Consider the following 24,618-nt stretch of genomic DNA (forward strand, 5'->3'; position numbering starts at 1 on the left):
CATGTGGATAGGTTATGTAGAGGAGAGTCGTTGCTTTATTTCAAAATTACCCTGCAAATCACAGCATTGTAAAATGAGTCCTATCAACTTTACTCTTTCAACCACAGAGAAACAATGTGACTTAAATAGATCCGGTCTCCTTTGTGGAGAATGTGATGAAGGGCTCAGCATGATGTTGGGATCAGATAGGTGTAGTGAGTGCTCTGATAAATGGTTAGCTCTGCTAATTCTTTTTGGAGTAGCTGGTATAGTTTTAATTGCCTTCATAACAGCTTTGAATCTTACTGTGTCAGTAGGTTCCATCAATGGATTGATATTTTATGCTAATATGGTAAAAATGAATGAGTTTCTAATTCCATCTGAGTCAGATTTTTTTAAAGTGTTTATTTCATGGCTTAACCTAGACTGGGGAATCGAAATGTGCTTTTATGATGGCATGACAACTTTGCATAAAATGCTCCTTCAGTTTTTATTCCTAGCTTACTTGTGGCTACTTATCATTCTTGTCATTATTCTTTCTCATTATTCATTCAAAGTATCCAGACTTATAGGAAGGCATGCTATATCAGTTCTGGCAACAGTTCTACTCCTCTCTTTCACAAAAATACTTCGTTTATGCAACTATGCAATACTTCCAATCACTTATACATGTGAACCCGGAGACAAAGAAATTGTTGCATGGTCTATGGATGCTACAGTTATCTACTTTAAACCAGAACATTTGTTTCTTTTTATTCCAGCATTAGCAACAGTAATTTTTCTTGTTCTACCTTACACATTACTCATTCTATTCAGTCCTCTTGTTGAGCGCTACATTTCAAAGTATAAATGCTGTCAATGTTGGGTAAAACTTAAACCTCTCTTTGATGCTTACAATGGTCCATATATTGATAATTATAGATCATGGACTGGATTTCTTCTGTTAATGAGATGTTTATTGTTACTTTTGGTATTGGCTGAGCCAAATATAGGTTCTATAATGGCTCTAATCATTGTGTCAGGATTTCTTTTAAGTTTAATAGCAATATTTAAGGGAATTTATCGAAGGAAGATCAATAACTTTTTAGAATGCTTTTTCATCTTTAATCTTTTGTTTTTGGCTACTTCATCCTTAAGTTCTTCGGTATACGTACTTAGTTCAATCTCTTTGTCTCTTGCTTTTGTAGCTTTCATTTTGATAATTTTATGCCATTTGGGGCAAACAAAATTGTTTAAAAAAGTGAGAGATTACTTGCAAAAAAAGATTAAGCTCAGAAAAACTCAATTACCATCCAACATTCCAATGCTTCATATTAAGCTGTTGGATAATAACAGGCATGCTGAGATTGAAGATGCATCATCATTAGAACTGTACAAGGAAGATGGCTCATTTGTACTTAGGAAAAGAGAGTCACTAATTTGTGATGAAAACAATGATAATTGGCAAGTTTACTGATTGCGAGAACATTAATTATTGCTATCATTTTTTTCTTTCTTTTTTACTTAATTTTTGTACCACTTTATTGTAGATGTAGCTAGATAACTCTATTTTAGTTAGATAAATTCTACATAATTTTTTGCTTTTCCTTCATAATGGTTTGAAATTTTTTTGTGTGAACTTTTACTTTAAAACTTATAATAAATGCACTAAAGCAGAGCTTTATTGATGGGAGTGGTGGATGACCTATTAATCTTAATGGTATGATCATGTGATTGAAAGAGGAAGCCACATGGTACAGCTAAAGTTATGGAAGACATGGAGCAACAAGAGATAGCGTCACCTTCCTCAACGTCCTCTTCTGCTGGAGGGCAAGCGTCAGGAATGATGACTGTACGTATGAAAGTGGTCGATGACAATCTGAAAGACCTGGAAACCTTCTCCAACTGCCTGAACCTTAAAGTGATTAATGATACTGTTAACACACGCTGTATATTAGAATTCAGGGAACGAGGTAAGCCCTGGCGTGTGCATGCGTGGCTCTAATTCTTTTGCTGACAGATTTAGAGAAAGTTGTGTGGAGTGTGAAACTAACAGATGCTCAGCAAGTTTACCAGTGTGGCTCTGATGTTATATTATTCAGAGTACCACAAGGATCTGTAATGGTTACACTTGATAGTCACAGTGGTAAGGAGTATTTACTGAACTTGTATTGTTGCTAAATTTTAGTGTTTATTATAGTAGTATCAAGCAATTACTTTACCTACCAATTTGTACGATTTTTTGTTTGTCACCCAAATAAAACTCGCATGATAATGGTATTTATAATCTGTCTTGAATCATTTGTATGCTTAAATTTTTGCATTTTCCAAATTTTTGTCTCAAAATTATAAGATTTTTGTGTGCATATTTAGACAAATTGGGCACAATGGCAGTGTGAGTGATTTTAAATTAAACACAATAAATGAAAATTTCTACATATGTGACCATAATTGACAAAAGGGACCTTATGGCGGGTAGTGAAATTTGTCTTTCTAGCCTAAGAAATCCAACTTCCTGAGCCCCATTTATCATAAAATTACTCCACAGGATGCAAAAAGTTACCATGAAACTTTTAGAAACAATGATTGTCTAACAAAGCACTCACAGGTTGATATTTTCCATTATAACAATCAATTTTAAAATCCGCCATAAGGGCCCTTTTGTCAATTATGGTCACATATTATGATGGCTAATGGTAGTGTTGACCTCTTTATAATTTTATTTGTTATCATCAATTCAATGTGATAATATTTTGTCAATTGATATTTGCTAAGTTACACTATAATGTGTTTCTTTTGTAAAATAATAATTACTGAATCATGTTTAGATAATAATTAGTGATATACATTGCCAAGAGTAGAATAGATAATTAGTCATCTACTCTTGAAGTTGCTACTACTGCAAGTTAACAGTTGCTTGACTGATGACTCATTATTTATAGATACTGGTACACTACTCCATCAAGTCCAGTCCGTGTTTGATCCAAGCAGCAAGAAAGGAAATAAAAAACAATCCGTATTTAACCTAAGAACTGATGAAGCCTCAGCAAGTCAGTATTTCCAGTTTTATGGATTTCTTTCGCAACAGCAAAACATGATGCAGGTATAATAATAATTATTATTATTTTGTATTTTAATTTAGTAATGCTTTGCTTAAAGTGTTTGCAATGCGTTGATGTTGATGGCATATGGTGGCATATATGGTGTGTTCCATTACAAAGCTCACGAAATGAAGTATTACTTATTCATTAAATTGCAATGACTGTTGGTACTAAAAGGTGACACTGTTACTGGAAGCTTGTTCCTGCCTGTTTGCTTCCATTTACAAATAGTTTGCTCATTATTTACTATCATGTAGTACCATGTACAGCCAGGAATGCTGCCTTATTTAATTTAAGGATATTTTATTGCAACTAGAACTGCATTTAATACAATTTGTAACCCATTCTGCACTACTTGTTGCATTAGCAGTTCTTCTGGTCATTCATTAACCTTAAGAGCCAATGCAATGACCTTGGCAGCTTTTTCAGAGATTTGGTCTGTGCAAACATCAAAGAGGCTGGCCTTCTTATCTTGAGGTGGTGGTGTTGGCCACTTGATGTTTATACAACTAACCTCACAAGAATGACCAAGTATAGCCAGGCTATATGTAGCTAATGGTAGAATCGAAAGAGTTTAGAATTTATTGAGGACTTTTTATTGCAATAGAATAGAATATTCATGAAGCTAAGCTTTTACTAAAAGAATATATTTTTAGCATTGTTCAATTTTGCTTCATTTTGTTTTAGTTCCAACTTCCAAATCTTTTAATCTTAGTAAAAATGCTATTGATAAACATAAGCTAGGTTCATTATATTATTGATTTAATAGTTTTAATGCTACAGCTGGTGAATTTTGTTAGTGGAAAACACTTGTAGTTTAAAATTTATTGTTATTGTGACAAAAAATGTAGTTTCCCTGTCAAGAAGTAATCCCAAACCGTATCATCCATGTTGGCCCTAACCCATGCAGAGACAATTTACATGTATGAATAGTTAATTAATGAGTTCTTTTGGGATTTTGAGTGCTAATTTTTGGTATTTTGCTAATTACCATGTACTGGTAGTTAGTTTATTATTTAGGTTGCGTTTACATAGCAACGAAAACGATGCAATCCGTAAATGAAAACGGTGTTCAAAGTGTATCCTTTTAAAAACGATACGTTTTGCATTGCTGTGTAAACGCAGCCTTAATCACATGTTACTGTCTTACTGAATGTTAAAATTCACAAACCTAATTTTAAGTCATGTGACTATTATTGATTTTTAGGATTATGTACGGACGTCAACTTATCAGTCAGCAATGCTACAGAATTCGATTGATTTCAAAGATAAAGTACGTGCTTTAACCTACTCTTGTGTACATGTACATATGCATTTAATTTTATTGTTTTTACTTGTTTTCAACTGAGCATTGCTGTATCAGAATATTCTGATTTTCATTTTGATTAGTTACAGAAAATTACACACGTCACATCAAAAATGGGTGTTTGGCAGTATGGCAGACAGATCGCTGGCTGTCATTATTATTATCCCTGGAAGGCCACATTGTACAACTTTATATCATAATATTATACTCTTTTAATAATATTTAGCAGTGTTCTGCCTAAAAAAATTTGAGGTGGTTAGAGGCTAATATTGTTTCTTTTAAATTTATATACACCATACTAATAGACTACAATAACCATAATAACTTTATGTATTGGTTGGTCTAAGTGATAAACTGATTGGTTCATTTGTTGAGGTGGTTATCCCGACCACCCCCGACCACCATAGGCAGAACTACCGTATAGAAGGAAATTTAGGAGGTAGTTACATTTGATGAATTTGCATTTTGATAGCCATTTGCCAAAATAAAAATCCACCATTTTGAGCCATTATGAGCATGCTCAATGGCACATGGCCACAAATTTGCAAAATTAAAATTTGCCAATCACCAAAAATTAGCTATTCAGCAAATTTAACTCCCTCCAAAATTTCCTGCTATATGGTATGTATTCTCTATTGATGATTTTATTAATTTCAGGTGGTGGTTGATGTAGGAGCTGGTTCTGGTATCCTTTCAGTGTTTGCTGTTCAAGCTGGTGCTAGGAAAGTGTATGCTATAGAGGCCAGCAGTATGGCAGTTCACTGTCAGAAGCTAATCAAATCAAACAAACTAGCTAGTAAAATCATAGTAATTGCTGGCAAAGTTGAAGAGGTGAGCTTCCTAGTTGTGTACTGTATAAGTGGTTTTTTTCAAGGGAATTACATTTTGAGAAACGTACTAAATTTCCAATATGCAGATTTTAATTTTGTGAATTCTACTTTGTGCCATGTGGATACCGTATTAAATTTATTATCGTGGATTTTTTTTGACGAATCAGGAAGAAATTTGCAAAATTTGTAACCCTCAGGAAAACCACTTATACGGTATTGTGTGAATCTACTGTATAAGCTTTGTCATTACTCATGAATACTATAATTCATCACTTATAAATATGTTTATTGACCACTCTTAGTTATTTGATTTTAGTACTGAATTTAATATGTTTGATGTATCATTCATTATCAATGAATGATAGTGATAAACAAGATATATGAAGTATTTTAAAATAAACAATGCCAAAATTTTTGAACGATACTTTAATCTTTAGATTGATCTACCCGAGACAGTCGATGTTGTCGTATCGGAGCCCATGGGTTATATGCTCTTCAATGAGAGGATGCTGGAGAGCTATGTACATGCAAGGAAGTGGCTTAAACCTGATGGTGAGTTATCATTATACACACACACACACACACAGTTTCATTCTTACATGTACCATATAGTGAGTAATTTTGGAGGGGCTAAAATTTGGCAAATTGCTATATTTTGGTGATTGGCGGGTTTTTAATTTGGCGAATTTGTGGCCACGTGCCATTGAGCATGCACGTAATGGCTCAAAATGGCAGATTTTTATTTTGGCGAATGGCTATCAAAATGCCAAATTCGCCAAATTTAATCCCCTCCAAAATTACCCGCTATACAGTATATGTACATGCATGTTGGGAAGGAAATAATTTTTGTTTGCAAAAAGTTATTTATCATTGCCGTTTATTCATTTTGTTGTATTATATGAGTGCACTGAAAATACACTTTTATTGTGATAGAAATTATTAAAGATCTGTTTTGATAATGCTTAGACTAGACAGGAAGGAAAGAGGGAGGGAAGTTCATGTATATTTCTTTTGTGTTAACTTGTGCTAGCTTGTTTGATAATGACCACAGTGCTTTAATTTGATATGTACATGTACATGTACATTTGAGCAATGCAATTAAAAATTGGATGCCTTCACTATAGGGTTTACCATTGTAGCATAGTGCTCATGCAACTTCTTGTCAGTAGATTGTAAGCCCTGTTCTATATACATGTAGTACAGGGTATTTTGACAAAAATCACAGGGAGAGATTTCTTCATTCTTATAATTCTTACAAATGTATATACATGTTCTTATGTTGTGTAGAAAATTTGAGCTGATTCCAAGGAAATTTGGATTTTTTATGAATTTTTAAAGTTGCTCGAAAATTGGCCCAAAGTTCCTGTACTATAGTACAGTGATTTTGGCCAAATTTCATCAAAAATGACTAAGAGAGAATTTTTCATTTTTATAATTTTTTCTAATACATTATACACATTTTTATGTTGTGTAGAAAATTTGAGCTGATTCCAATCAATTTTGGATTTTTTATGAATTTTTAAAGTTGCTCTAAATGCCATGTACATGTACTGTACCTGCTTGTCAGCTCATGTTTAGTTCACTTAGTACGCTTTGTGGGAAACCCTTGGCCTTCCATTAGCTCAGTACATCCTACATAATTTTAAATTAGCATTGTGATTAATTTCATATATTGGCTTGTAAATTGATTCGGAATTTTGTTTGTACATGTATTTCATTGCTACTAAACTTTAGTACATGTATTCCTTTCATTGTGTTGTAGGTAAGATGTTTCCCAGCCAAGGGATCCTATACTGTGCTCCTTTTACTGATGAGTTGCTTTATATTGAGCTTTGTAACAAGATATCATTCTGGTGAGAAGATGACATACATATACATGTATTTATTTTATTATTTAATATGGATCCATTTACAATTGTATAATAAACAAAGTGTACATGTACATGTAACACAGTCTTTGTGTAGGTACCATATAGCCAGTAATTTTGGTGTTGGGAATTATTTTGTTTGTATTATTTATAATAGTGATAAAGTAGCACTGCAGTTGAACAAAGACCATGTATGACTTATAGTACTGGGTATTTTATGAAAAATGGCTTGGAGAGAGTCCTCCAATTTTTGATACATTTTTTCTGATTAAAAATTGTCCCATGATTATTTTGTATCTTAATGTTTTGTAGTGGGACAATTCGTGGTTTTGATATTTGTGGTTGACAGTTTACATAGCCTGTAACTGAGTGGCACTTTGTGATTTCATGGGGTTGGAGCCAAATACATGTACAATCCACATCAAGGCAAGGTTTCACCATAGACATTGTACAGTGTCTATGGTTTCACAGTGCATGACATTTGGAGCAACTTCAAAAATAATCAAATTTTGATCAGAATTAGTTCAAACTTTCTACGAAACTTAAGTACATGTAAAATGGAGAAATCTCTTGATAAAATTTGGCTGAAGACCAAAGGCTTTAGCTAAATTATTGAGGAACCTTTAAAAATTCAAATTTGATTGGAATTATCTTAAACTTTCTAAGTACATGTACATGTATAATGACTATTTTTGCGTAGGGTTTACATGTAAAACTAGTCATAAAACTTGGAAAAAATTAATAATAATAATAATAATAATAATAATAATAATAATAATAATAATAATAATAATAATAATTTGATTAAAGTCCCTGTACATTTTAAAGATCATTCTTTTGTCGTTTGTAGGTATCAACAACATTTTCATGGCATGGATCTCACGTCAATAAGAGATGCAGCTCTTGATGAATATTTCAATCAACCTGTTGTGGTTAGTCTCTTGATGCTGTCTTGTTTTTCAATTACCGTAGGGTGCCTTTTTGAGGGCTATAGATTTCACTGATTTTTATTTTGTGGATTTAATTTTCGTGAATTTATGCCGTCTGCCATCTTGTACTGTATTAATTTGATTTTTGCGGAAGTAATTTTTGCAAATGTTTCAAAAATAGCAAAATCTGTGAAATTTACAGCCCTTGAAAAAGGTGCCTTACGTATATTGCTTATTGATACCTGTAGGATACTTTTGATGTCCGTATATTATTGGCGACTCCTGTTGGACACACTGTCGACTTCAGAACAACCACAGAATCAGCTCTACACAAGTGAGTAATCTATCGTATAGCGGGAAATTTTGGAGGGGGGGTAAATTTGGCGAATTGCTAAATTTTGGTGATTGGCGGATTTTAACTTGGCAAATTTGTGGCCACGTGCCATTGAGCATGCGTATATTAATGGCTCAAAATGGCGGATTTTTATTTTGACGAATGGCTATCAAAACGCCAAATTTGCCAATTTAATTTTCTCCAAAATTTTCTGCTATACGACAATTATCCACCATTAGGTTTGGAGTAGATTAAAAATGTTAATAACAGTTTATGCATAGGGCAGCTATAGTTAATGTACATGTACACGTATAGTACATGTACGTATAAACTGGTTAAAAATGGGGACGTGTTGAATGTGACAGAAATTACAGCAAATTATTCTTTCAATTGTTCAGTGTTTAGTAGATGGGAATATCATAATGTAAACAGAAACAATAGCATTACTAGCAACTGTTTTTCAATAGTAAATACATTTACATGTACATGAACATTACAAATTACAGTAGGTTTCATCTTCATTTTTACCTACATGTACTTTACATCGCTACATTTCTGGTTTTATAGTACCGTATAGCGGGTAATTTCGGAGGTAATTAAATTTGGTAAATTGACATTTTGATAACCATTGTCAAAATAAAAATTCGCCATTTTGAGCCATTATGTGCATGCTCAATGACACATGGCCACAAATTTGCCAAATTAAAATCTGCCAATTACCGAAATTTAGCAATTCGCCAAATTTTACTCCATCCAAAATTTCCCACTATACAGTATACATGCATGTACATGTACATGTGTACCTTAATTCAAATGCTATTTTATCCATTTGTTCTGTTAGTATAACGATTCCAGTGGCATTTAAGGTCTGGAACAGTGGGAATGTTCATGGACTAGCGTTCTGGTTTGATGTCTCATTCAATGGATCATCGTAAGTTTCATAACAAGTATTGTATGCTAACAACTGTAAAACAATACTGAGTTTTAGCCACAGTACACTTTATTATGTATATACATGTGAACATTAATTTTAGCAGTTTTATTATTGAGTTCTTTACTTTTAACCCATTCAAGTGTGCTTTATTACTACATGTACATGTACATAGTGTACTGTGCATCAATTTATTATGGTTTCTCATTCTATAGGCAAACCGTGTGGCTCTCAACTGCTCCTTTTCAACCAGTCACTCACTGGTATCAAGTAAGCTTCATTGCTCATTGTATGTGCTAATACTACCAATAGTACTATTAGTAATTAATGAACATAAAATTCAGTGACACATATCCACTCTTGGTACAGTATAGTATTAGTAGCTACATTACAAGTTCGCTTTGTTTACTGAGTAGTATTCAATATTCCCTTGTTCACTTTGTCCAACCTACTTGATGCAATTATGGTTCTTATGTTCTACCCTCTGTTACTGTCATTGGAAGCTACTCTACTCTCGTCTTTTTGAATTTATGTAGGAACTAAAAATATAAGTCTATGTATTGTCTATGCTAAGGTGCTAATTAATGACATCATTTTTTTAGGTACGCTGTGTCCTTAAGACCCCATTATTTGTTTCTGCCGGTCAGGAGCTAGCTGGTGTTATCAATATGAAAGCTAATGAGAGGTATTGTACATGTATCTGTATGTACTTCAGGGTTTCCCACAAAGCATGCTAAGTGAGCTAAAGAGAATGCATGAGTTGACAAGCACTACGGTACAGTACATGGCATTTGGAGCAACTTTAAAAACTCATTAAAAAATCAAAACTTTATTCGAATCAGCTCAAATTTTGTACACAACATAAGAACATGTATATGTATTAGAAAAAATTATAAAAATGGAAAATTCTCTCCTAGCCAATTTTGACGAAATTTAGCCTGAGACCAAAGGCTATAGCCTTTGGTTTTTGGGCCGATTTTTTAGCAAATTAAAAAATTCATAAAAAATCCAAACTTGATCAGAATCAGCTCAAATTTTGTACACAACATAAGAACATGTATATGTATCAGAAAAAAAATTATAAAAATAGAAAATTCTCTCCTAGCCAATTTTGACGAAATTTGGCCTGAGACCAAAGGCTATAGCCTTTGGTTTTTGGGCCGATTTTTGAGCAAATTTAAAAATTTATAAAAAATCCAAACTTGTACATACAGTAGAAGGCGAAAAAAAGGATAAGTAGCAACAGTAGTACGCAGGTAGTGTGTAGGTAGTAATTTACTTCGTTACTCTTTGCTGCGCTACCCCCAGGAAGTACTGCGGTACTGCCCAGTCACATGTTCTGTAGTAGCAAGCGCTCATGCACTCTAGAGGCTCTCAAATGACTTGTGGATACTTCTCTTGGCTGTCTGTGCTCTCCAAGTTCATCTCTATTGCTGCTCTTTGCTGTTAGAAGGCTGTTTAGGAGGCTTTTCGCCCGATTCACCGTCGAGCTACTGTCCTGCTGCTGACCACGTGAACTACTACCACTGGTGGGTTTGTGCATGCGCAACGAAGGAGTAGCGAACTACCTACGCAGAAGTAGAGTAGCTGCTTATCTTTTTTTTCGCACTGTACTGTAAAATAAAAACATGTATATGTATCAGGAAAAATTATAAAAATGAAGAATTCTTTTCTTTTCATTTCTGATGAAATTTGGCCAAAACCCCTGTACTATAGTACAGGGACTTTTGCCTGATTTTTTTTTGTACCTTTAAAAACCTGTAATAAATCCAAACTTGATCAAAATCAGTTGAAACATTCTACACAACCTAAGAAGTTAGAACATATATATGTATCAAGACAAATTATAAAAATGAAGAATTTTTTCCTTGTGATTTTTATTGAAACACCTTGTGGCCTGTACTGGGTCTTTGGCCCAATTTTGAGTAACTTGACAATCCACTGAGAGAAGTTGCTTGGCAGGAATCTGTGGGAAACCCTGATGTACTTATATAAGTCTTCTGTTTATCATTATATTGTACATAATTAATGGACTCTGCTCTTTTATTTATAGGCAAAGTTATGATATTGAAATGGAAATTAATGTAGTAGGGACGTCACAAGTGTCAAAATGTCATTACGATTTAAAGAATCCTTATTTTAGATATACTGGTGCAGCTCAACCACCTGCAGGTATGTAGTTTTTTTTTAATGTTTTTTTAAAAGTTACATGTACATTGTACATGTCTATGCATTGTGTATAAACCTTGATAAGAGTTTAATTTACTTGTATTGCTTGCAAGTGGAGTTTTTATTGTTTTTCATAGCAGGGTTCGTAATGTATATGTAATGAAAGTTAATGAACAAAAACGTGTTTGACAAAAATCAAAAGTTAGAATTTTTTCAAAATGCTTTAGAGGCAAAAAGACGTACTGTAAAAGGCTCCATATTTGATTTTAGAGGACTTGGACTTTTTGTGTAATACATATGCATATATAAGGGCATTTGATGTAGAGATGCATGGGGCATTATTTGGAATCACCTTTTATATTGCTAAACCATACCCTACTAAACAAATTATAGCAGCAGTTATCTTTTAATATTATATTTGTATAACTATCTGATAGAGCTGATTGATAAATTTTATTTAATTTGTATACCGGTAGGCAGTCAACACACTAATCCTACAGAAGCCTACTGGGCTAATATACAAGCCACTCAAGGAGCAGTTCAAGCTCTATACTCTTCGCAGCAACAACAGAACCAGCAACAAACTTTACTGCCTTCAGTAATCAACTCTAGCACTGCCTCTCCTTCCTACATGAATTCCTCCTATCAACCTGTCAGCAGTGGCTATCAATCTAATCTTATGTATGGTCAATCAGGAGGAGCACTTTTTGGGAGCAGACAGCAACAAACTAACATGTGGTATCATGCTGATCATAGTCTCAATGGTCAGTATAGCTCTAAGGTCCCTTTAAGCAATAATTCAAGACAGCAGAATTATTCACCTAATTTGTCTAATCACTCTTAATGTCATTATTTTATGGACGGCTGTATTATTATAATGTAACTCAACTGCATTTGTAATGAATTGACTTCTCTCTCTCTCTCTCTTAGTTTTGATAATAATTGTTTTCTGGACTGTAGAAGGACCGTCATGTTATAATAGAGCGGGTTTAGTTATGTTCACATTAGAGTGTGTTCTGCTGAAAATATTAGACCCCACTCAAATGAAGTAGCCCTCACTTTGTATGTACATGTATCTATCTACATATCTAGGCATGATTAGAAGTTTGAGCCCCTTAGTATTTTACATTTTTAAAGTTACTGTACAAAGAATTAATCTGATATTAAAAAAAAGAAGTAGCCAAGTTACAAATGTAAACATACTGATTAGTAGCTAAAATATGTTTTCTAACAATGATTCACATGTTAACTGCTGCTCCTGTCCTGTTTTCTCCTATTTCTTCATATGTAGGCTCACATGTAGGAGTATCATTGATCATTATGTCATGTGGACACTGATATGCTTCATTATATGCAGTAGGTACCCCTTGTTGCTGTACTGAGGTTAACCCTATTAATTATTGACATAGTTTCACCTCAGCTTCTATAATGAATTAACTGCTGAGTGTATTAACACTTACTGCATGACTTCCTTTTGTATATAACGACAAGAATAATCAAACTTATGAGTATAATAATAACACCAATAAATGTTCCTGTGATACCTATAGTAGCACGGTAATCTTTATTATGAAAATTTCATACTAACCAATACCGATATGAAGATTTGTTAAAACAGGTGTGAGTTGTGTGATAGTAGGGAGCAGTTGTGTAGTAGTAGATCTAGTAGTGATATTAGGATATGTATCTGTTAATGAGAATCTAATTAGACACTGTATTACAAGCACAAAACTGACCAAATGGTAATATAAATGGGTCACTACTACCAGCTTCATTGCTAAATGCAATAGTCATATTGCACTGTTGGTTCTTAGGTACTGATATTAATTCTGTTATTTTATTTGTGTGTTTTATTTGGAAAGTTTTGCTGCTATTGGTCCCATGACATACTACAGTAACTGTAATATGTTTGGGAGCTTCACCAGTACATTTCAATATAATCTATAAATTAGTGACAACAATATTAATAAAAGTATTAATTTATACTGGAATATGGAGTTGGATGATAGCTGCATCTTGTGTATAAGAGATTACGGCAAGCGATGTGTTCTCTGCAGTTCTGGGAGCTGTAACAGTGCAATAAACATTACTGACTTCTAGTGTATGCGTACCTCTTTGATATGAGAATGTCTCATTATTAGATATTCCTTCTCCTAATTCATTAACTCCAGTTATAACATATGTATAACGATGAATCAATAAGTTATTATTCACAAACTGATAACTGGTATCATATACTGATACAGTATCCACTAGACTACCAGTGATAGCATCGTATGTTCTTAGTATGTAATACTGTATTGGTACTCTGTCATCAACCATAGGAGCAGTCCATGTTATATCAATAGTAGAACAGTTGCCAATTGAAGAGTCAATGTTAGTAACTGGTCCAAGAAAACCTATGTATTAGGGAAAACTAAAATTTTAGTAAATGAATATGTTTACTTACAAAATGAAAATGATGACATGTTAGTAAAATCTCCTCCATTATTACTCAATGATACATTAACATTAAATGTATTTAAATTAGTTACTGAAGCACTTCCAGTTACAGTCATCAGTTGATCATTAAATTGTGGTATTATAATGGCAATTTTTACAATTGTATTTTCATTATTGAGTATAATAATTGTTATATTATCAGGAAACTCTCCTTTACATATCGTGCTGACCTATCATTGCAGTGTATATAGAGAAATTGAACCAATATTGTGACAAATACTTCAGTAGATAACGCTTACATTAATACTGATATTTAATAATATTTGTTGTCCATCAACTAATATTACCACAACTGATACATTGGGAGTGATAAGAGGAACTGAAAGATATACTGTGAATATAATGACATTGTAATGATGCTATACCTGTTTTAAAATAAAAACTGACGTAATTAGATGAACCTATTCCAGCATTATTGATAGGCGAAACTGATATGTTATTCAATTTACAAGGATCGGGATTAGTAGCTGATAATGTAATATTAGTATTATTATTAGTAGTTGAAGTAATGTTCAGTGATCCATTGACTATATAGTATCCAGTGATAGGTACATTATCCAGTGTATAAGGAGCTGTCCATGTTAATAATACACTGGATCCATTAATAAAAGTATAATCCAGATTACTAACACCATATAATAGGCCTATCAAAGGAAAAATAATGATGCATCATAAATATGGATGGCATAGACATGCACATCAGTGCACATAGTCTACTAACCTTGTATCATTAATACTGATATGTTACTGGATACTGCCTGAAGAGGAATATAAGTAACAGCTCTGCATGTTAGCTTAGTATTATTATTATAATTATAAGCTATAGCCTGTAGCTCTACTTTTCTAGTACCACCATTGTTAGTTGATGTTGCACTAAATCCTCTATTTATAACAGCTTCATCATCTGCTGCTTTACCATTGACTATAAAGCTAAGTTGATCAGCAACAGCTTTACAATAGAAGACAACAGTGGAGTTGAGTGTTGCATTAACAGACACTGGCTGTACTGTTATATCTATAAAAGCAATAAAATAGTTGTTAAACTGATATATAAGCCTACTTACTAGCACAGTCAATGAACGGCAGCAAAAGAAGCAAAATGATGCTCAACATTTTGAAGGGCGTAGCCAGTTATTAATTATTTATTAGATTTAGACTAGATCTAATTATTAATCTCGTAGTCGTGCTAGCGTTCCTGTAATGTCAGTGTTAATTGTCAAAAGTGGCTCTTGATGTTATCAATGGTGTTATTACTTTTCTTTATCCTTGTAGACCTACTTCAGTTGAGTCACTGTGCTAGTAGTAAGTATCAATAGAGTACTCTACACTAAAAGTTTTGCTTCCAATATATTTAGATATAACAGTACAGCCAGTATCTATTAATACAACACTCAATTCCACTGTTGTCTTCTCTTGTGAAGCTGTGACTGGCCAACTTAGCTTTACAGTTAATGATGAAGCAGCAGATAATCAAGCTGTTATAGGTAGTGGATTTAAAGCAACATCAAAGAATTATGGTAACAGTACTATAAGAGCAGAACTACAAGCAAAAGCTTATGAATATAATAATAATACTAATATAAGCTGTAGAGCATTTACTTATGGTCCACCTCCTATGATTGAGTTGAGTAATACAGCAATATTAATGATACAAGGTTAGTGTGTGTACTTGTGTCAATCATGCGTGCATGACTACATGTATGTCATGCATACTCTATTAGCACTTGTATAAGCTATAAACTCCACGTTCTATATATAATGCAACTCATCCAAATACTTTGCCCTTAGGCTATCTAGTTCAGTGCAAACTGTTCTATAAAATAGCCACTAAAATCTTGTGTACTCTTATCTCAGTATTCACATGTTTCATGGAAATGAGATTTATAACTGTCCATAGGAAAGATTTTCTCTCTTGTTTGCTCTGTGCTTCTGGTTCAAAACAGTGCACCAATACTTCCACAATAGTACTATAAAAATTTTTGTTAATATCATTGAAACAACGAATGTATACATGCTTTTGTTATAGGTCTATTGGATAATGTTGACAATCTGGATTATACTTTTATTAATGGATCCAGTGTATTATTAACATGGACAGCTCCTTATACACTGGATAATGTACCTATCACTGGATACTATATAGTCAATGGATTAGTGAACATTACTACTAATAATAATAATACTAATATTACAATATCAGCTACTAATCCCGATCCTTGTAAATTGAATATCATATCAGTTTCTCCTCTTAATGATGCTGGAACAGGTTCCTCTAATGATGTCAGCTTTTATCATAAAACAGGTTAGCATTATTGTGGTTTAATATCATGTCCCCTTATATACTGATCTTTTGTTCTTATGACAACTATTTGCTCATTATTGCTTGATAGGAATCTTAATTGAATGTTGTTATAGCACATACCTTATGTTTGTAAGCCCCATGGTGTATGTGTGTGTTCTACCAGCTAATTTTTAATTTTATATTCCTTCACAAATTGCCATATCAAAGTATAACTTTTGTTACATTTTTATAATTATCTTTCAGTTCCTCTCAATACTCCTCCTGTATCAGTGGTACCAGTAATTGATGGACAGCAAATATCATTGAATATCAGTATTGATGTAAGTGCTTCATGCCACTCAACCCACTTTAATGAGCAGTATCATGTACAACTTATTTCTTATGATTATGCTATGGGCTTAATTGTGGCTATATATAATAGCAGATACCCTTCTCTTACTGTGTATATTACTACTCATTGTTATCTATTTACATTACTATCAAATAAAAATTAGCAACTATAATTTACTTTGCCATGCACATGAATGGAGACATAATTCTTAATAGCTTATTATACAATTTCCTTCTATGCTAACAGGTCGTAACAATTTGTAAGGGGGAGTATCCTGATAGTATAGCAGTTAATATACTACATACCGATAATGCACTAATAAATAATGCCAGTATAACACCAGAAGTTAATGGTCAACTGATGATTACTGGAGTAATAACTGTACCTATTACTTTAAATACATTTATTGTTAATGTATCCCTGAGTAATAGTGGAGGAGATTTCCTATCTACACCTCTTTTTAAATTTGGTAATAGAAATTTTCTTGCACAATTTTTAATTCAGCTCCTAGGTTTTCTTGGACCAGTCACTAATATCAACTCTGCAGTGAAAAATTGTTCTACTATTGGTGTCTCTTGGACTGCTCCTATGGTTGATGATAGAGTACCAATACAGTATTACATACTAAGAACATACGATGCTATTACTGGCAGTCTAGTGAATAATGTATCAGTATATGATACCAGTTATCAGTTTGTGAATAATAACTTATTGATTCATCATTATACATATGTTATAATTGGAGTTAATGAATTAGGAGAAGGAATATCTCATAATGAGACTTTCTCATATGAAAGAGGTAAGAGACAAATAGTAATAATATCAGTAATTGATTTTATTTCTGTTCATAGTGCCAAGATCAGTTTCAGGAACTGGTTCAAACTTAAAAACATTTAATCAGATGACTGCTACTGTTTCATATAATATACCAGTAATGCATGCCATGATATAATTATTATTATAATTATTTATATTAATTATCATTTAATATTAATATTAGGTTACATTAGGGTGCATTGGTGAAGCTCCTGAAAATGCTACAATTATCATATGGTGTAATGGAGCAGGTGTGGTATATCATAGTATTGAGCAAGTGAAATACTTGTATCCTGTGGAGAATGCTCCTAAACCAATGAATATAACAGGATCAGCCTCAGTACCTAAGAACCAACAGTGCAATATGAGTATTGCATTTAGTAATGGAGCTGGCAGTAGTGAGCCATTTATACTAGTAATAAGTAAGTATTTAGTACAATGTATAATCTTTTTATCCTTGTTTTTATTACATATCTAGACATTAGTCCTACTCCTTCAGTTAGCGTTACACCATCACCTACTATTAACACTGATATACCAGGTTTACTATTACAATATATACTATAATCTGCTTATTGTTCATTCATTGCATAGAACTTACTGTATTTATCATCGCTGGCATTGCTGTAATATTAGTACTAGTAATATGTATTTTTATCATATTTACTGTAGCATTATCAATAAATTCTAGGTAAGTAAAAGGATATAATTTACATTTGTCCTCTTACTCTCATTTGCCTCCCCAACATGATATTATAGTCTATGCTAGAGTGAAGAAAAGGAGGAAGAGACAAAATTTGCTGCTGTAGTTCAACTGCATTTGTAATGAATTGACTTCTCTCTCTCTCTCTCTCTTAGTTTTGATAATAATTGTTTGCTGGACCATAAAAGGACAGCCATGTTATAATAACAATAGAGCGGGTTTAGTTATGTTTATGTGAGAGTATGGTCGAAATTGTCAGAGGAAGAAGTTTTGGTAGTTTTTAAAGTTAATGATGACATGCAAGGTCACTGAAAAATCTCATGTATTTTAAAAAAGTCCTGCTTGTAATGATTTTAAATTATATTTACTTTAAAGGGTCATCTTAAGCAGTTATTTTTTTTCTTCATTTTTCGAATAGTCCACATGTGGCAATTGTTATTCTTATTACTCATCATAGTAAGTTGATTCAGCCAATTCTTTCAAACAGCTCCTCCTTTAACTCTCTTCTTCTCTTTTCTTCCAGTCCAAAGTTAAAGTACAAGACATGGATAATGACAGTAACACTAGTAACTGTGTGGACTGGAATAGAAAGAATATTAACATAATGCAAGGAGTCTTTGGTGGTCTAGGAGTCATAGCATGTACAGTGGCACTGGTCTTTGCAATAGTCAGTAGATTCTATAAAGATATTGTACAAAGACTGATATTGTACAAACTGATTGCAGTGCTGGTCCTCTCACTATGTCAGTATTTGTTTCTTAGATTTGATGACTCAAACATTTATAAAGTGTCTGCTGAGCTTATTACAATTTTTGCCTACCTATTGAACCTCAACCTGACCTTCTGGCTAACTGTCGTTCTTTATCTTTGTATTGTACACCTCAAAAAATTGAAGAGCTTCACAAAATTGGAACCGATTGCAATCTTGTCTTCATTTCTGCCTTTAGTTGGTGCTGTAATAATTCCATTCACTAGCTATGACAACTGCACAACAATATGGGAAATCAAATTCTCAGAACAAGGAACAGATAAATTTAATGATATTTCTGCAATCAGCTACACCATAACCTTATTAGTATTCATCATAGTGTCGATGCTAGTCATTATCATTTTTATTGTAACAGTAAGAAGATCACGATTGGATTTTCAAAGAAAAAATGAGAATCAAGTCCATTCTCTACTGGTCACTAATAATAAATGGAAAATACTTAGCAAGCAGTTACTACCACTAGTAGTATATCCAATAGTTAATACAGTACTGGCAATGATTTTTCTGCCTCTAAAAGTGGTCTATTATAATGGTAGCACTGTAAAGGGTATATATTTTTCTTCATTAATATCTTCTTCTGGTCTAATAACTGGTATTATTGTTATAATACATCTATGCATAGTGAAGTGTAAGAAGAAACAAAGAGAGAGAAAGATATCAAAACAGAATGATAGGTTAGTACCTTTCTGTGTGGTGCCTAATAATCACAATGATGTCTTCACAAGAGAAACAGTTGCTTCAACAAATGCTCGTACTACCTACCAATACACTCGTACATCAAGTTTCACTATGAGTAAATTATTGGCTAACTATAATGCTATATAAAACTATTTTAATTATTTTGTGCTTATTATTGTCTTGTGTAGCAAACTATTTTTTTGAATTATTTTGCTTTTTTATTTAGGTGTAGTTTTTTGATTCAGAATGGAATTAATTTTTGGAAAAAACATTCATGGGTAATTTATTGCATGTAGAGTCATGTAGAGTCATGTCTATTAATCTAGATTTAGATCTGTCTTATCCTTCAGTTATTCTTATTACTCATCTTAGTAAGATGAAGCAGCAAATTGTAATCTTATTGTCCAGATACTGTTGTTATTTCAACAGCTTACATACACACTTGAAATTGATATAATTATAGAGTATGCACTTTGTTCAATCCAGCTCTTAGTTTATTATTTTGCATACTAAATAAATAAATATAAAAAATAATATTAAAAAAAAATTTTAGTTTTAATTAAATTTTATTTTTATCTTTTATTTATTTATTATTATTTTTCATTTTATTATAAAAATAAAAGGGGCAAGCCTAATGAATTGATCGACTTCTCACTTAGTTTGGTAATATTTGTTTTCTGGAATGTAGAAGGATCAGCATGATTTGAAAGAGTGGGTTTAGTCATGTTTACATTTGAGTATGTTTTGCTGAAGAGAGTTTAGTAATTTGGCTTGAATTCATGATGACAAGGTCACAAAAAATCTCTTGTATTTTTAAAATAACCTGCTTATGCTTGATAACTAATGAGTTTGGCTAGACACTAGATCCGCTTTAAAGGATTTATCTTTAAAAGTTTTTTTTTTCATTTTTGTAATAGTGCACATGTGGCAAATGTTATTCTTATTACTCATAATAGTTACAAACAGCTCCTCCTTTAACTCTCTTCTTTGCTTTCCTTCCAGTCTAAAAAAAATTCTTGCATGAAGATCTAGATCTGTCTTAGTCTCTGGTTATTCTTATTACTCATTTTAGTAAGATGAGGCAGCAAATTTGTACCAACAGCTCCTCCTTTAATTCTCTTCTTTGTTCAAGGTTATTTCTTCAAGGTCAAAATACAAGACATGGATAATGACAGTAACACTAGTAACTGTGTTGATAGGAATACAGAGGAAATCAGCATAATTGTAGGAGTCTTTGGTGGTCTAGGAGTCATAGCATGTACAGTGGCACTGGTCTTTGCAATAGCCAGTAGATTCTATAAAGATATTGTACAAAGACTGATATTGTACAAACTGATTGCAATGTTAATCTACTCACTATCTCAGTTTATGCTTCTTAGATTTGATGATTTAGATGTTTATAAAGCATTTGCTGCACTTACTCCAATTTTTGCCTATGAATTGAACCTAATCCTGACCTTCTGGCTAACCATCATTCTTTATTTTTGTATTGTACACCTCAAAACATTGAAGACCTTCACAAAATTGGAACCAATTGCAATCTTGTCTTCATTTCTGCCTTTTGCTGGTGCTTTCATAATTCCATTCACTAGCTATGACGACTGCACAACAATGTGGGAAATCAAATTTTCGGAACAAGGAACAAATAAATTGTATTATTATTTTGCAATCAGCTACAGCATGACGGTTTTGATATACATTGTATTGTTGATGCTAGTCACTATCATTTTTATTGTAACAGTAAGAAGATCACGATTGGATCACCAAAGAAAAAATGAGGAACAAGCCAATGCTCTACTGGTCACTAATAATAAATGGAAAACACTTAGCAAGCAATTACTACCACTAGTAGTATATCCAATAGTTAATACAGTAATGGCAATGATCTTTCTTCCTCTACAAGTGGTCTATTATAATGGCAGTACTGCAAAGGGTATATATCTTTATTCGTTAATATCCTCTTCTGGTCTAATAACTGGTATTATTGTTATAATACATCTATGGATAGTGAAGTGTAAGAAGAAGCAAAGAGAAAGGAAGAGAGCAAAACAGAATGACAAGTTAGTACCTTTCTGTAAAGTGTCTAACAATCATGATGATGTCTTCACAAGAGAAACAGTTGCTTCAACAAATGCACGTACTACCTTCCACTGTGCTAATACATCAAGTGTCACTATGAGTGAAGTATCTGTTAACTATGATGCTATATGAAACTATTTATTTTTGTGCTTATTGTTGTCTTGTTTAGAAAAATTATTAATTGAATTTTTACACTTTTAATTTCAAGTTTTGATTCAGAATGGAACTAATTTTTGAAAAAACATGCATAGGCAATTTATTGCATGTAGATCTAGATCTGTCTTAAAGTTATTCTAATTACTCATTTTAGTAAGATGAGTCAGCAAATTTGTACCAACAGCCCCTCCTTTAGTCTGGCCCCGCCTCTACTCCTCCTTTAACTCTCTTCTTTCAGTTCTTTGTTCAAGGTTATTTCTTCAAGGTCAAAATACAAGGCATGGATAATGACAGTAACACTAGTAACTGTGTTGATGGGAATTCAGAGGAAATTGACATAATAGAAGGAGTCTTTGGTGGTCTAGGAGTCATAGCATGTACAGTGGCACTGGTCTTTGTAATAGTCAGTAGATTCTATAAAGATATTGTACAAAGACTGATATTGTACCAACTGATTGCAATGTTAGTCTTCTCACTATCTCAATTCTTGTTTCCTTATGATGCAATACTTGTACTTATTTCTCATATTACCTACCATTTCAACCTAATCCTGACCTTTTGGCTCACCATCATTCTCTATCTTTGTATCGTATGCCTCAAAAAATTGAAAGCTTTCAAAAAATTTGAAACAATTGCTATCTTATCGTCCTTTCTTTCATTTCTTTGGGTTGCCATTATTCCTTTTGTAAACTATAATGACTGCACAAAAACATGGGAAATTAAGTTTTCAGAACAAGAGACAAATGAAATATACTATTTTCTTGCAGCCAGTTACAGCATTACTATATCTATGTACATTGCAGTGTCTGTATTAGTCACTATCATTTTTATCATAACAGTAAGAAGATCACGACTACATCTTCAAAGGCAAAATGAAGATCAAGGCCATTCTCTACTGGTCACTAATAATAAATGGAAAATACTTAGCAAGCAGTTACTACCACTAGTAGTGTATCCAATAGTTAATACAGTAATGATATTGATCTTCTTTCCTCTTCTTACACTCCATTACACTGGTGATACTTCAGTTGTAGCATCTCTTTATTCATTTGTATCCTCTTATGGTTTCATCACTGGTGTTATAGTTATAACCCACCTATGCATATTAAAATATAGAAGGAGAGAGAAGAAACAGGATAGATTGTTGCTTGAAACAATAGTGCTTGATGCTGAAGACAACAATGGCAATAATCAATTTACAAGCGAGACCATAGCTTCTACTAATGCTAGGACTGAATATAATTATACCAGGACATCATCGTATCATATTAGTCAGCAGTAAGGACTACTCTACTGATGTGTGTTTTCGTGAACCTCAGTATGTGTTTTGTGAACCTCAGCATCTATTATTGCTAAATAAATTACTATTACATCTATTGTGTTCATGTGACTCGTAAAAATACTATTGTTATTTTAACAGTTGACTTGACTATGAGCCACAAAATTTTAGCAACTTTTTTCCATAAAAAGTATGGGTAATGTTTTTAAAGTGCCATACCTATTGCATATTGAAATGCAAAAAAAGAAAAGACGTGAAGAAAAAGGCACACTATTCTCATGTAGTAGTACCTAATGATTACAGTGATGTCTTTACAGACGGAACAGTTGCTTCAACAAATGCTCATACTATCTACCAATACACTCATACATCAAGTGTCACTGATGATGAATTAAACCCGGTTGCCTCAACTAAATAATATAAATAATGTTTGTTTTTTTACCTTAATTTTTTGTCATCAAATGTGCCTATTTTAAGGTAATTAGATTTAGTATTAAGTGAATTTTTATAATAAATCTTTATGATAAAAAAAATGAAACAGAATTGTGTTTGTTGCTCTAACCATAGACCTCTAATGCCCACCATCCACTATTCAACTTTGTTGAAAGCAACTTTGTGGTTACTTTGATGTGCTGTCAACTGTGTTGCCTAAAATAGAACTCAGTTCTATTTTAGGCAACAGAGTTGCCCCTCGAGTTGCCCTAAGATCAAAGTAACCACAAAGTTGCTTTCAACAAAGTTGAATAGTGGATGGTGGGCATAACAAATGCACATTGCAATATATCAAGTTTTATGTCAGTTAACTAACATTCTAATGCTAACTTTTTAAGCCTATTTCACAGTTGTGTGTTTTCTTTACATTTGTATTAAAAATGTGCTATTAGTTTTTCATTTACACATCGCCAGTCAATTCAACTGTGACCATTTATCCTGTTATTACTAGACCCATGTTATGATAATAGCTATGTATATAGATTAGCTATTAGAGTGCAAAGTTGTACTTGTAGCCCCCAGTTCTAAATTGCAATTATTGCATTCCATTCTATTGGTATCACGTGATGCAAAATGGTCACCAGTACCATACCTCTTCTAGCAATAATTCAGACATCAAAACAGAGCCAGTGAAAATTCTATTTCTTCAATACAAACTACGATGATTGCAGTTATTTTTAAAATCTTAAACTAGTGCAGATCGATTTATGTGATTTAAGTCAAGATGCGCTGTCTTTTTCTCCGTCTTATATTTATATCTATATAAGCAAAGAAGAAATATTCTCAATACATCAGTGATTCTCGCAACTATCAAGAATCGTCGTGGATCATCCTTATTTTCTGCAGTACAAGCTAGTTTTGTGATACAGTTGTCAGAAAACTGCCATTTTGCATCACGTGATTATACAGGTGCAATGGACCTTTTGCACTTACCTTAAGGAGACAATTATTAGCGTGTACTTATTTTAGCGATTTTCATGGTACTGACATTTGGCTGGTACTTAATTTAGCGTTTTTGATCATTTGGTATTAATAACTTATAGAAGAATTAAAGCCTGGGGGCGAGCCTAAGCAAGCTATAGATT

At 32.9% G+C, this 24,618-nt stretch overlaps 3 protein-coding genes and 1 long non-coding RNA gene across 4 annotated transcripts; 3 read left to right on the forward strand and 1 right to left on the reverse strand.

The window, feature by feature from the left end:
- Positions 1–1,674: 1,674 nt before the first annotated feature.
- Positions 1,675–12,385, forward strand: LOC100633180 (histone-arginine methyltransferase CARMER-like). The gene is made up of 14 exons (XM_003387985.3): positions 1,675–1,931; positions 1,979–2,104; positions 2,901–3,061; positions 4,267–4,332; positions 5,023–5,196; positions 5,633–5,747; positions 6,958–7,048; positions 7,914–7,995; positions 8,241–8,326; positions 9,168–9,257; positions 9,473–9,527; positions 9,860–9,942; positions 11,311–11,429; positions 11,903–12,385. Exons 1-14 carry the CDS (start codon positions 1,727–1,729, stop codon positions 12,268–12,270), a joined length of 1,821 nt encoding a protein of 606 aa, XP_003388033.1. The 5' UTR covers positions 1,675–1,726; the 3' UTR covers positions 12,271–12,385.
- Positions 12,386–12,669: 284 nt separating this feature from the next.
- Positions 12,670–13,101, reverse strand: LOC109583435 (uncharacterized). The gene is made up of 3 exons (XR_002185525.1): positions 13,015–13,101; positions 12,887–12,970; positions 12,670–12,816 (listed from the first exon to the last, which is right to left on the reverse strand). It is a non-coding gene; the product is annotated as an uncharacterized LOC109583435 (long non-coding RNA).
- A 2,957-nt stretch (positions 13,102–16,058) lies between these two features.
- Positions 16,059–18,284, forward strand: LOC109583433 (uncharacterized). The gene is made up of 9 exons (XM_019998780.1): positions 16,059–16,230; positions 16,474–16,550; positions 16,808–17,030; positions 17,073–17,360; positions 17,413–17,492; positions 17,562–17,799; positions 17,856–17,918; positions 17,972–18,068; positions 18,137–18,284. The coding sequence occupies exons 3-9, from the start codon at positions 16,922–16,924 to the stop codon at positions 18,144–18,146; spliced, it is 885 nt and encodes a 294-aa protein (XP_019854339.1). The 5' UTR covers positions 16,059–16,230; positions 16,474–16,550; positions 16,808–16,921; the 3' UTR covers positions 18,147–18,284.
- Positions 18,285–18,513: 229 nt separating this feature from the next.
- On the forward strand, positions 18,514–19,805 carry LOC109583434 (uncharacterized). Its single transcript, XM_019998781.1, has 2 exons — positions 18,514–19,642; positions 19,754–19,805. The coding sequence occupies exons 1-2, from the start codon at positions 18,625–18,627 to the stop codon at positions 19,765–19,767; spliced, it is 1,032 nt and encodes a 343-aa protein (XP_019854340.1). The 5' UTR covers positions 18,514–18,624; the 3' UTR covers positions 19,768–19,805.
- The last annotated feature ends 4,813 nt before the right edge of the window (positions 19,806–24,618 follow it).

This window comes from Amphimedon queenslandica, unplaced genomic scaffold, assembly GCF_000090795.2.
Source record: "Amphimedon queenslandica unplaced genomic scaffold, v1.1 AMPQUscaffold_13305, whole genome shotgun sequence".
NCBI lineage: Eukaryota > Metazoa > Porifera > Demospongiae > Haplosclerida > Niphatidae > Amphimedon > Amphimedon queenslandica.